At 40.9% G+C, this 14,344-nt stretch overlaps 1 protein-coding gene across 5 annotated transcripts in view; it reads right to left on the reverse strand.

Moving 5' to 3' along the window:
* Nucleotides 1–678: 678 nt before the first annotated feature.
* ARHGEF11 (Rho guanine nucleotide exchange factor 11) overlaps nucleotides 679–14,344 on the reverse strand; it is a 173,290-nt gene continuing 159,624 nt past the window's right edge. For 4 of the 5 annotated variants that reach the window (XM_073567075.1, XM_073567073.1, XM_073567074.1 and 1 more), the window contains 10 exons: nucleotides 12,958–13,125; nucleotides 12,599–12,686; nucleotides 12,410–12,517; nucleotides 12,203–12,282; nucleotides 11,867–12,091; nucleotides 11,339–11,722; nucleotides 8,324–8,419; nucleotides 4,357–4,631; nucleotides 3,257–3,446; nucleotides 679–1,431 (listed from right to left, as the gene is read on the reverse strand). In XM_073567075.1, the coding sequence (XP_073423176.1) occupies nucleotides 1,382–1,431; nucleotides 3,257–3,446; nucleotides 4,357–4,631; nucleotides 8,324–8,419; nucleotides 11,339–11,722; nucleotides 11,867–12,091; nucleotides 12,203–12,282; nucleotides 12,410–12,517; nucleotides 12,599–12,686; nucleotides 12,958–13,125 (1,664 nt within the window). In that variant the 3' untranslated portion in view covers nucleotides 679–1,381. The remainder of the gene's footprint in view (nucleotides 1,432–3,256; nucleotides 3,447–4,356; nucleotides 4,632–8,323; nucleotides 8,420–11,338; nucleotides 11,723–11,866; nucleotides 12,092–12,202; nucleotides 12,283–12,409; nucleotides 12,518–12,598; nucleotides 12,687–12,957; nucleotides 13,126–14,344) is intronic. The other variant, XM_073567077.1, reaches the window with a different exon arrangement.

Raw genomic sequence — 14,344 nt, forward strand, 5'->3', positions numbered from 1 at the left:
GGCTGTGCTGAATCACCGCCCATATATTACTGCTTGTGCCAGTTTGTTTTATCCCCTGTTAGATTGGTCTCTTTTTTCTCTGCTTTCAGAATATACCAGAGTGCTGATATAGTGGGGGGCGAAGTCATGTGACTTCAGTGTTTTTTTCATCAGACGTGTTGGACTTTTTGCAGGGTTTTTTGCGTGATTGCAGACAGTCTCTTTCCTTTCCTGTCCTGTCTAGTCAGTGTGGGCCCCATCATTTGCTCAGTCTATTTTCCTGCCTGTGTTTGTGTTTTCATCTTGTCTCACCGACAATATATGTTTGGGGGCTATCTATTCCTTTGGGGTCTGCTCTGGGGCAGTTTAGATTTCCCCTTTCTTGCTTTAGGCTGTTAGCTCTCCGGCTGTGCCAAGGCATCTAGGATCATCGTAGGTACGCTTCACTACGCTTCACGGCTACTGCTAATTGTGTGGATAGGATCAGGGGTCTGCAATCCGCTTAGGTACCAACCTCTCTGGTTTTCTGTGACTTAGCCTGGACCTGCTCTCCTCGGTGACCCATTCATAACAGGGTCCCAAGGATAAAGGTACTGTTTTTTGTGGCTGTGGATTTTCATTAGGACGTATCCAAAATTGTGGAAAAGCCAACAGCCCGACCATTTAGACACCATGGCATTCACAAAGATGACACATGCCAATGGTAAAAAGCTTGTTTAATTACAAGATGGAAGAGAGGGCAAAGGGGATATAACTATATACAAAATAAAAATGCACATACATACATATTTATACATAAAGAAAAACAAAAAGGAGGTGGCCCCGGTGTGCAGACGTTTGAGGCTTCTCGTTATCTGGAAATAGTGCATTTTCTACAGAACAGACTCTCCACAGTGTAGATGGACGACCACAGGCCGGCGAGAACGTCTTCCCCCAACCATCCATCCAGAGGTCTCCTTCCTGCCGGGCGTGGAGGAGCATGCGCGTTTTGGGGGGAGGGATAGATTAAACACCCCCCATATTTTGCTAGAAACCAATCCATGATCATGTAGGTTTTTTTTAAATAGGTATATAACTATACATATATTTATATATATATATATATTTAATTTATTAAGCTAACATGCTTCGTGTTTTGTTTTTTTTTCAGCCTCCAAAAATAATTCCAGTTTTTGTTTATTTTTTTCCCCTCCATGTCAGTACTTTTTTTTTTTTTTTTAATCACAGTCCAATCATAACCTCAACTGTAAAGTGCCCATGTCGTCAGGCGGCAGCCATGTTTGTTCAGCTTCGCGCCATGATGCCGACCCCCTTGTATACAATTCTGGACAGACCAGAGGTTGAACAGTAGTGGTAGAGACCCTAGTGTTTTTTGTTTTCTTTTTTGGCATCTAGGCAATGGTTAAAGGCCCATGGTCAGATTTAAAGCATCATCATGTGGATCTGTAAGGCCTACAAGGAAAAAAAATACAGATTACAGCTGTCACACAAATAAAATAAACAAAAATAGATGTAGACTTTAAAATGGAATTAAATAACACCATTAGAGGGAATTTATCAAGTTTTGGGTATTTAATCTGAGAGCAACATAATGTAGAGGAAGAGAGTCCGATTCCACCGATGTGTCACTTATTAGGCTGTGTGCTGTAGTTTCAATACAATCACGGTTTTACCAGCAGATCATTACTACAGGACTAGCTGTCTCATGCAGGCCAGTCCATCTAATCTGTGTAACCCCGCCCCCACTGATTGGTGACAATGTACACAGGAAGCAGCTAATCAGTTTTGTGGGTGGGGTTATAAACAGCTCAGCAGTCAGACCACTGCTACAGCAGATAAAACTGGGATTTTATCAAAACTGCACCAAGCCGCCTAGAATTAAGGTCTCTTGCCCTCCATTATGCTTTTCTCAGATTACACAGGAAAACCTACTTACAGATTCCATTTAACAATCAGAGTGTTTTGATCCTAAATGACAAGACAGTTTTTAGCGATTGTAAGTGGTGGCTTTACCGCTTTAACTATATTTCTACGGCTACAAGAATAAAATGAATATTGTAACACTTTTTTTTTTAACCTCCTTCACCATGTTGCCATTTTTTATATACCGGTATAGATTTTATTTTTGCCTTTTATATTTATACTTCATATATTGTACTTAACTTTGCGTTTGATTTTTATATTTTTTCTAAAATGTTGTCTTTTTTTGCTTTATTAAGTAGAATATACAAAAAGGGATTTTTATATTTATAGTAGTTTTGCTGTTTAAAATCAACAAATTAACACTAAAAGTATTAGAATGGGTTTCAGTATCTGTTTCTGTTATCCCAGAATATGGGGAGGTCATGGCAATGGTTTAACTGCAGTGAATGGCAGTTTCTCATTTTTTTTCCATCTTTTATTTTATGATACTTTTGCATTTAGGCCGGGGTCACACTTGCGAGAAACTCAGACGAGTCTTGCATCTCAATACCTGGCACTGCCGCTGGCACTAGGGACCGGAGCGCTCAGCTGCATAGAAATACATGCAGCCGCACACTCCGGTCCAGAGTGCCACCAGCAGTGGTACTGAGATGTGATACTTGTGCGAGTTTCTCACACGTGTGACCCCGGCCTTAGAGTTTAGATGTCTGTATTACATTTATTATGCAAAAAAGATATATATGTACCCATAAAGTGAAAAAAAAATTATATACATTTATTTTATATATTTTATTTTTTAATATGTATTTATGAAAAACACCTAGGGGTTGTTTTGCTATAAAGGCCGTAAAAATAATATATACTGCACTCCTCAGGAGCACCTGACTTATATCTAGATTTGAGGAGGAGCTCTAAACTAACACCATAATTTTAAAATGAAGCGGATGGAAGACCCAGACAAAGTTGAGTACACAAATGATGTTTGGTCTTTTTAGGTTCAAAAGGCTATTTTCATCTTAAACAGGAGATGCCATAAATGTGTGGTGGATGCCCCAGAGGTGAAATCAACACCTATATAAAAAATTGAGATACCCCGACCCCCATTTTGTGTCTCCAAGCAAGCAGGCACCTCTCCATTTCCTGTGGCCAGAGGACATATTCTCAAGATAGGAATGGCTAGGCCATAAATGTTTGACATGAAAATAACCTTTCATAAGACCAGATCGCTCCTCTGGGGACATCTTCCAACCCACAAGGAACAACATACTATGGTCAACACTTCATAAATTCAACAAAACTATCAAAGTCAAGGTTTTCTAATTAAAAAAAAGCCACCAGAGAAAATGCTACTCACTATCTCGATGAAGGGACACCGAAATGCTGTTCTTGACAAAAAAGAGGGAACTACTATTAACAGCAGACTCGTGGTGTACTTCTGGTTGCTTGTTGTCCTCAACCATCACTGTTTCAGGCTCCTGAGATGCATCTTCAGTGGTTTTATCCTTCAGAGATCTTAAGAGCTCCTGATGTGCTGACTCCACCTCCTAATAACAAGTGAGAACACATAAATTTCACATTTATGACACGTTGGGGGGCAACTATGCTTTCAAAGAGCTCTGCTGAAAAGGTTAGCATTTTTCTGGAATTATGACTTAACCATGGAGAATTCGAGAGACTAAGGGTCCCGTTTCACTTAGCGACGCACCATCGATCCCGACAACGATACAACCTGGTAGGGATCGCTGGTGCGTCGCAAATTGATCGCTAGTAAACTGTCAAACAGGTAGATCTCTTCAGCGATGCAGCAACGATCCAGCGATCAAACACAGTGATGCATGCTGGCCAGCGGAACGTCAACGACGAAAAAATGGCCCAGGACATTCCTGCACGATCAGCGATATCCAGCAGGGCGGCCGGACGCTGCTGCGTATCACATGTAGCAAGATCGCAGGCTAGATCGCTGTTACGTCACAAAATCGGCGATGCATTAGCGATCTCGCTATGTGAGACGGGGCCTTAAGAGAATCCCAGTCCAAAATCTATTTTGGGATGAAGCAAACTAATGATGATGCTCATCTAAAAATGCCATATCATAAAGTTTTGGTCTTTAGGATCACAGAATATGAATAGGAAAAAAAAATCTTCGTGCCCATCAGAGTTGTTTGTATACATGTATACTAACAACAATGACGAGAACATGACCAACTAATCATGTTGAAGTTTGTATCAAATACCTCAGAGTATAGAAGCCGGCATGTGGAGGCTGACCGGGTCTTATGCAATCTAGTGAGGCAGAGCCAAATTCTGTAATGGATTTCTATTTGGCAAGAGATGAGTCTCCATCCAAATGAATGTCCAACAAGGAGGCCATTTCCATTTCTGTTAGACTGTACATTAATTAGATCACACCGTACCCACGATTCAGTCATATATTTGAAGGGGGCGTCATCTCACCTGTAACCTGTGTAATTTGGCTGTTAGCTGTTCAATTGTTCTGAAGATCGTATCAACATCTTCAATAACCAAATTAGGTGGCAAGTCAGAGCCAGACGCTTCGCTTTCTATACTTTGAGCTGGTAGATCACTATTTTCTACATTGTTGGCCAATTTTGTCACATTTGGGCTTCCTTCTGGTTCTTTGTACCGACTCAATTCTGAAGATCGTTGGAGCTCTTCCTTGGGTTCTGGTAATGGCGGTAAAGTTGGCATTACCACATAAAACATATTTCCTAATGTGTAGAGTAGAGAAAATAATGTTATGGAAAAGGGAATTTTAACATAGGAAAAAACACAAGATCATGCAGTTACATTGGTGAGGAGTCAATATCAAGACCACTTTCTAAGCGAAGGGCTAGCGGATGAGATGACTTCTCCTCTCTGGCCATATGGTTTTGAGCTTTCAAACCAATGGATTAGCAGATTAGACTTGGCAGAACTAAAAGTGCATTCAGAGATGTTATTTGAAGGAAACACGGGGGTTACAAGGTTCAAAGAAAAGACCTCAAGATGAATGCGGAAAGAAGTTTAAAAATAAAATAAAATGAGCTAGCTGGATAAGCAAAAGGTTATGAGGCATCACCCTTGACCGATAAAATTGGTGAAGATCAATGATTTTGGATTCTAGTGAAAATGGTTGAGGAACATCTCCGAATGGACCTCATCTATAACATCACAATATTGATAAGAACACAATGAAGGTGGGATGAGTTATGTTTCAAGGAAAAGTGGGAGAACTCGACGTAGGGAGGATATGAAGCTTATTTAAAAGGTGACAAAACTTTTTTTTTTAAAGAACTTTGCTGTAACCACCATTCAATGCTTTTTAACGGAAGGGGTTTGGATCTTAGAACCAACAAAGACTGCATAAAAGTAGGGCAGTATTGCTTAGATAATCCTTTTATCAATGTATTGTATCACAGTTTTGCAAAAGACCCATGCTCCAAATACCAGCTTGAACACTTCTGCCCCTTTACTTTTGCAATAGGTGGGAGTCTCAGAACTCAAACCCCACAGATCAACTCTGCTAGACAGTGGCTATACCATATCAAAAAGTTTGGTTACCTTTCAAGAAGGATTTTGCTCCTCTTTTGTATTTAAAATAGGTTCCTTTGAGTTTTTGGATGCAGACCAATGAGTTATCTAGACTGGTTACCATCATTGATCAAATGTAAAGATACTTCTAAATATCCCAATCCTCCACAAAAAAAACATAATATCCAAGACAACCATGCAATCAGATTGTTTTTTCCTGATATAAAATATTAGGGTATGTGCACACGCTGCGGATTCTGCTGCGTTTCCGCAGCGTTTTTGGCTCTGCAGAAACGCAGCAGATTTTGCTGCGTTGTACAGTACCTTTATTTCCTATGGAAATAAAAAAAAGCAGTGCACATGCTGCGTTTTTTTCCACGCGGTTTTGCTGCGGTTTACAATCCGCAGCATGTCAATTGTTTGGTGCAGAAACGCTGCGGTTTTACACCTCATCCATTATGAGGTGTAAAACCGCAGGGCAAAACCGCAGAAAAAACGCAGATAATCCGCAGATAAACCGCAGAAAAACCGCAGCACTTTGTCCTGCGGATTTCCTGCGGTTTTCTCTACAAAATCCGCAGAGACTAAAAACTACGTGTGCACATACCCTTATGTAAATCAAATTACTAAACCCAAAAAGAGCCATAGTTTGAAACCCCAATCAAGTTACCACCATTAAAAACCAAGAGGCATCAAGTAAACTTAACACTTATACTATAGGGTTTCAAAAAAAACAAAGTTTTCTGATAAAATAGTTTCTACCCAACTTTCATATATCCCAAAGAACAAAAATAAAACATGAAGGCATTAGATAGTCATCATCCCTTGGTTCATCTTTACAAAAATGAGTCTAAGTCAACAGAGCTAAGCTTGTTCATCTATGACCCTCAGGAATATAGAGAAGATGCCAAAAAATTAGGCTTCATTAAAAGGAGAATTAGAAAAATTAGGGTTATTTTCTTTCAGAAGCAGTCTCACTCTTATGAGTATATTCGGGATCACAAATGCTTTACAGTGGGCACGGAAAGTATTCAGACCCCTTTAAATTTTCTTTGTTTCATTGCAGCCATTTGGTAAATTCAAAAAAGTTCATTTTTTTCTCATTAATGTACATTCTGCACCCCATCTTGACAAAAGAAAAAAAAAAAACAAAAAAAAAACAAAATGTAGAAATTTTTGCAAATTTATTTAAAAATAAAAACTGAAATATCACATGGTCATAAGTATTCAGACCCTTTGCTCAGTACTGAGTAGAAGCACCCTTTTGCGCTAGTACAGCCATGAGTCTTCATGGGAATGATGCAACAAGTTTTTTACACCTGGATTTGGGGATCCTCTGCCATTCTTCCTTGCAGATCCTCTCCAGTTCTGTCAGGTTGGATGGTGAACGTTGGTGGACAGCCATTTTCAGGTCTCTCCAGAGATGCTCAATTGGGTTTAGGTCAGGGCTCAGGCTGGGCCAGCCAAGAATGGTCACAGAGTTGTTCAGAAGCCACTCCTTTGTTATTTTAGCTGTGTGCTTAGGGTCATTGTCTTGTTGGAAGATGAATCTTCGGCCAAGTCTGAGGTCCAGAGCACTCTGGAAGAGATTTTCATCCAGGATATCTCTGTACTCTGGCGAGTTCCTTTGACCTCATGACTCTCATTTGGTCTGACATGCACTGTGAGCTCTTATATAGACAGGCGTGTGCCTTTACAAATCAAGTCCTATCAGTTTAATTAAACATAGCTGGACTCCAATGAAGGAGTAGAACCATCACAATGAAATGGACAGCATGTGACTCAAATATGAGTGTCTGAGCAAAGGGTCTGAATAATTCTGACCATGTGATATTTGTTTTTCTTTTTTAATAAATTTGCAAAAATTTCTACATTTGTTTTTTTTTCAGTCAAGAAGGTGTGCAGAGTGTACATTAATGAGAAAAAAATGATCTTTTTTGAATTTACCAAATGGCTGCAATGAAACAAAGAGTGAAAAATTTAAAGGTGTCTCAATACTTTCCGTACCCACTGTAGGTCTACAATTTATAAGTGTTGTTAGCACTATAGTCTCTTCTGTTACTGTGGATGCCTGGAGTTTGGTTGTTCAGGAAAATAGCGTTGGTTTCTTTACTACAAAGGCCTTAAGATTGATCCTGATTAATCTGGACATTGGTGGTAGTCCCATCAACCTCATCTTCTGACACTAGTAAGATAAAATCTCATGGTCCATAGCTTTGAAGGTCTAGTTGCTTAGACCAGGGTTCCCCAACTCCAGTCCTCAAGGCCCACCAACAGATAATGTTTTCAGGAATTCATTTGTATTGCACAGGTGATGCAATTATCACCTGAGCAATTCTAAGGAAATCCTGAAAACATGATCTGTTGGTGGGCCTTGAGGACTGGCGTTGGGGAACCCTGGCTTAGACCACAGTCAAGATTGAGAATGAATAGAATTAATCTTAAGGTTTCTATAATCAAGACTCAAAAGCTGCTTTATCAGGAGACAGTGAACTATAAATCAAATCTTATATGTTCCTAAAGCAACAAGTAGACTTAACCAACCCCGGGATGTAAAGTACCAGCTTCAAAAATATGTTCCAAAATCAACAAATAGACTTTTTCAACCCAGTGGTCTAAATACATTCCTTCACCAATTAGCAGACTATTTTAACCCCAAGATCTAAAATGCCACCTTCAATATGTTGTTGACCATCATACAGATGAGGGAACCTTACTTTATTAGTCATTGATATATCAACATGAGACATTTTTGGAATTTTTTTTTCTTTTTAGAGAAGGGTGATGCCATTGTGCCATGATGGTGAGAAGATAGCGTTTTCTCATCTCTGTGATTAGGACTGACTGGTCATCTCCTGTCAATTCTTACAACGCAAAAAAAAAGATTTACCATCTAAAACCGTTCCGCCGCCAGCTTCCTGCAACACTCTTTCTGATTGGCTGCTGTCTGGCAACGGTATGACATCATTACTGCCCACCACCTCAGCTGTGCAGAAGACACCAGAATTTAAAAAGAAAAAAAAAGGAAATAAAAGAGAAAAAGAAAATAAAAAGGAAGGGGGAATATGGTGGAAAGACAAAATAAAAATATAAACTTTAGAAGGTAAAACAGAAAATCAGCTGACAGATCGTTAGTGTGCAATTCTGATTGACAATTCCCAGAAGGAATGGCTCATGGAGGTTAGATACCGTCTCCTCACCCTGACGAGAAGGCAAAAAGGTAATTATTACATGCCTGATACATGTAGGACTTACAAACACCCCCAATGGATCCCCCATGATGAAACTGCTATCTGTGCCATAGTGATCACCATGATCTGAATAAAGAGATTGGCCAACCTTGTTCTAATAACGATGGACAATCCATTTAAGAGATTTGTTTGCCACAATATGGTTAAGGGGGTTAATTATGCAGTTCTGAACTTGGCTAGCTCCATCAAGTGTTGCGTGTGCCTGCTAGGAATCTTCTCTATTTTGATGGGGACATCTCCGAGCCCTATTCTCAGGATGGGTGGGAGTCTGACTGATGGGATTCTTTGGATAGGTGATAAAGGGTTAGGGTGCTTTAACATTACGTTTAAGTTACACACTCAGTGGCAACGTCAGTGCATATGTCCAAAGCCCCACAAAACGGGATTTGGACGTATGCGCCTATGGGCCATAGACTATGATGGTGCTGGCAGAGCAAACTTCTCTGAAGTGCATTATTTTAAGGCAAGTACGCCTACTGGAGGCAGACATTCAGATCTGGTAGACTGCATCTGGTTTGTCTGTCTACAGTAAGCGTACACAACCAAAAATGATGCATAGTAGAGTGCACGTTTGCTTTCCAAGCACAATCATAGTTTATGGCCCAGTTGGCACATATGCCCAAGTTCTGTTTTGCAGTGGTTCAGATGTCTGCCCCAATGGAGCCACTGAGTGTATAACTAAATGAAATGTGAAAGCACCCTTATTCCATAGCCACAAGTTCTCATCTATCCAAAGGATCCCATCGATTGGACCCCCACCAATCCCAAGAACGGGGCTTTGAAATGTCCCACCAGAACTGAGCAGATGCCAAGCATACTCTAACTCAGTCTCATTCTTAGGATCAATGATTCTCCCAATGATTAAAGTTCTCATCTTTACAATGGATTGGTGGGACTCCCACTGGTTCGAATCCTATCGATCCCAAGAATGGAACTTGCAAATGGTGCATCAGAACGGAGTTAGTGCCAGTTAGGTGAACAATCACTAGCCGGAGCTAGCTAAATACTTTACTGCATTCTCACTGGGCATTTCACGTCCCCTTATCAGAATCCATGGGAGTCCATCCGATCCTTTGGATAGGGATTACCTTTTCATGATGGTCGTAACCCTTTAATTACTTCTGCAGTAAAACAATTTGTTCATAACGAGAGAATAGCTAAATATTATCCCACTGCAACTATCATGGGGTATTCATACTATAATTAATTCCGCCACCTATTCCATTAATGTCGAGGGAACACCAGAGAATGTGTTGTCGATCAGGGAATGTGCTGCCGACCAATAGTGATCATTTAGGTTGGTATTTGAGAATTTTACCGTTTCATGGAATGTTGTATTCACACTGGATGTTCATCGCAAGGGAATAAGGGCAAGTGAAAAACACACCTTTTTTCAGACGTGTCCCACTATTTAAAGGATGGAACTGCTATTTCATCACTCTTACCATAACTAAAACAAAAAGGGACTTTTAAATGACAAAGCACAAAAAAAAAAAGTCATCAAGAGGATTGATAGTTTTACAAGTTGGTACAGATAAAGCCGAGTATTACAATATTGGCTTTTTACACCATCTGTGACCTGCAACAACAGCTGTTCTCTTGAAAAACTGTGCTGAAGTGGGACTCCCTTTTTATAGACCCTGTTATAGTATTCTTATGAACGGATTAAAGGTGGTCCGCAAAATAAATAATCATCTCTAGGCCAAAGTGAAGAGCAGAAGCACATTGTTCTTGCTTTTCAGGACCTGTCCTTTCATGCATTACATGGACAACCCATTGATTGGAGTTGGAATGTGTAATGCTTCTTTTGCACTGTGGCAGCACTGCAGGGAAACAACATTTACAGGTTTCATTACAGATTGATCACTGGGTACTATGTTATTTTATTGTTAGGAAACACTTTTAACAAAATATTGTCATCAAAAGCAATGAATCAATTTAAACTCTGAGAACCACATCTGATCACAAGTGAAGCCCTCAACACGAAAGTTTGCTATCAGACATGAAGGAAAGGTACACTAAAACAACAAATAGACCCCTCAAATGCAAGGCAGCTCAGTCTATAATACACATATAATCTGTAGCCCAGATGTAAAGCATGGTTGATACCATTAAAGGGAATCTGTCACCCCTTTTTTGAGATATCATATAATGATATCATTCAATTGTGTGTCACATAAGGATTCTCTTAGTACTTTTGCTTCCCCCTGACCCAGCACCATTCATGCATAAATACCTTTTTTATATCGGTTCAGATGTATGTAAACTGCCGCTGTCCGGTCCGCTTGGCGGGGCTTATTTAACTGCTCCCCCCCTCCCTGTCTTGCTCTACACAAGAAGAAATGTGTAGAGCAAGACAGGGAGGGGGAGCAGTTGAATAAGCCCCACCCATCGGACCGGAGAGTGACAGTTTACATACATCTGAACCGATATAAAAAAGGTATTTATGCATGAAAGGTGCGGGGTCAGGGGGAAGCAAAAGTACTAAGAGAATCCTTATGTGACACACAATTGAATGATACCATTATATGATATCTCAAAAAAGGGGTGACAGATTCCCTTTAATGGTATCAGATCAAGTAATCAGACCCATCTAGTTTGTTTACCTGACCCACGTTCATGTTAATGACAGACTGTGAAATCAACGACCTTACCTTTTCTCACCACTTTGTACGCTTTACTACTATGGTCCTCAGAATTTGTATGTGATTGATCATTTTGGTTCTCAAGTTCTGAACTCCCTTTCAAGTGGCTTTCAACCATATCCCACATAGTATCCTCTGCATCTTTTGAACCTCGCCACCTGTGCCGATAAGTGAGGTCCTCCACGGTGCTACGGTTTTCTACAATATTAGGGCGTTGTGATGACATTTCTCCCCGACCATCATCTAAAGTCTCTATTACAGATTCTGTCACCATCTCATATGGGTGCCCTGCCCCACCGGACATTGAAGGCGTAGGTGTGTGGTCATCATCAGAATGATCCGAATGTCTCATGGGGAGAAGCCTCCGTAGAATCAGCTGACGGAGATTCTGGACTAAAGAGAGATTAATTTCAATCAAGGATGTAACTATAATGGTCATTGAACCTAAAGCCTACACTAGACCAATATTGCAAAGCAAAAGTAACAGCAGATCCTCTACAACCAAGTGACCAAAATGTGAACAAGTTTATATCTTACCATCTTCCAGTGCAGATTCTGCCAAACCTTCACTCACTGAAGGCCACTGGTAGGCGAGGTAAGTGTGATCAGACCGGTCCTCCAAACCCCCTCCTGTATCTTCCACTTGAGCTGGAAATGGCAATTGTGTAGGTGTCTGTGCTTCATCATCTTCTAGGCTCTCTGATTCTTCTAGGAGAACTTCAGTTTTATTAGAGTGTCCCAGGAACTCTGCCTGATTTTCATCTGCAGGACAGAGCATCAAGCAAGAGACCACATGAATGATTTGGTCTCTCTTGAAATCACGGAGGAAAAAAATCGAATAGATGAGATTTTCTAGAAAATCTCACAACTCACCAATTGTGATGTCTTCACTGTTGGTTCTCATACTTGCTTCGGCCAATAAATTTGGGATGCCTGCATCCCGTAACACCGAACTGCAAAAGACAGAGGGACAATGTTACATCCGGTGAAGATTAGATATTTCTTTAAGAAAACTACCCTAATCCAATTGTATATAAGACATGTGTAAAAGACACCAAGATGGACAATATTTGACCTCACCTTGTAGAAGGTGTACCGGAATGGACTAGGTTCTGAGTGTTCAGCTTTATAAAAGTAGGTGGATGTCTCGTGGCACTTTTGGCAGCTTCTTCAAGTAGGTCTTTCCACCTATCGGAAATATGGGAGGTCATAAAAAGCTAGATACGAAAAGACATCCCATCTGACAACACCTCCTGCAGCAAGACTTACGTGTTTTTCTCAGAAGAGGTCAACGCCACCAACTCATAGATCTGGGGTCCAAGTTCAGATGTGCAAATAATGAAGAAGGCTCTCTTATCTGTCAAAGGAAAAAAGACAATAACACAAACTACGATCGCTAGACCGTCAAGGGAGCTGCTGTCCATCACAAAATTGCTACAACGTATTTGGTCACTAAAGAGAGATTCCATCTAAGTCCTTTGGAGCAGAGTATGTGTCAAGTGCGAGACGGGAATACCCCCTTAGGTCATTAATGTCCAGTGTCGATTCTCATCAAAAACGAAGCTATTCAAGTAAGAGCTCAACAAATCCCATGGATCCCCATCCTTCATACCTTCTCTAGTCCTCACCTGTGGCTACTGATCGGACCAGAACAGAGTTCAGCTTGATAACAGGACTGAATGTTTGCTTGGTATCGGAGGACACCACTGAGGTCTTGCTGTGACACTTAAGCACCAGCTTCTCGTCTTGTTTCTGAAGGAGAACTAGAAGATCTTCCAAAAGAAGAACATGCAGATCTGTGGGACAAGAACCAAGACCACTCATATTAGTTATTAGACAATGGCTTAATGACCATATCCCAGATTACCAACTAGTTTAAGCCCTTAAGGATGCAGACATTTTTTCATTTTTATGCTTTCTTCCTTTCAGCTCTTTCTTCGAAGAGCCATAACTTTTGTATTTTTCCATCGTCAAAGCCATATGAGGGCTTGTTTTTTTAGAGAAGTTTTTTAATCAATAAACTTTTATTGAATGCAAAATAACAGTTTACAGCAGATTATTTTACATGTCGTCATACAGAAAATATACATTAACAGTACCCATATAAACCAATTGTTCATTCAATGACATTCAAATAACCACCATACAGTTCTCCCCTTCCCAACCCAGAACTAACGACCACCCTCCCCCACTATGTGCATTACAAATAAAACCATACCCATGCTGATATAGGTGTTACTCTTAAGGGTACTTCACACATAGGGAGATCGTTAGCGAGATTACTGAAACGTCACAGGTTTGGTAACGCAACAGCGACCTCGCCAGCGATCTCGCTACGTGTTACACATAGCGGCGACCGTCCAACCGCTGCGATATCGCTGATCGTGCTCGAATGTCCTAGGCCATTTTTTGATCGTTGGTGTCCCGCTGGCCAGCATGCATCGCTGTGTTTGACACCATAACAACGACGAGCGACCTCGTTGGCTACTCAGAACTCAGGGACGCAGGCGTGATTTTGCTTTGTCTTTTCAACGCCCCGTCAGCTTCGATTGGTGGTCTCAAATTAGGATCTTTGTAGTGTTTCTTTTTATAGGTCAGCTATCAATTATATGCAATCATAACATTTAACATGTACAGTTATAATAATCGCGTGTCCCCGTGTCAATGACTGCGGATCCACGAAAAAATAGCGCACTAGCGACTCAGACAGGAACGCTGAAGCAAACCACGCAGTAATGACCACCAATCGGAGCAGAGGGGCGTGGAAAAGGCAACGCTGAAGCACGCCTATCGAGGTCTGAGTCGTCACAATAACTGCTGTGTGACAAGGTCCCAATGACCGCCGAGGTCGTTATATGGATCACCGTATCATTGCTGCATCGTTGAGTAGATCTGCCTGTTTGACAGCTTACTAGCGACCATGTAGCGACGTACCAGCGATCCTTAACAGGTCGTATCGTTGTCGGGATCGCTGGAGCGTCGCTATGTGTAACAGGACCCTTAAACAATTAGTCA

Source organism: Dendrobates tinctorius, unplaced genomic scaffold (genome assembly GCF_039654945.1).
Source record: "Dendrobates tinctorius isolate UK_male_01 unplaced genomic scaffold, ASM3965494v1 ptg000019l, whole genome shotgun sequence".
Classification (NCBI taxonomy): Eukaryota; Metazoa; Chordata; class Amphibia; order Anura; family Dendrobatidae; genus Dendrobates; species Dendrobates tinctorius.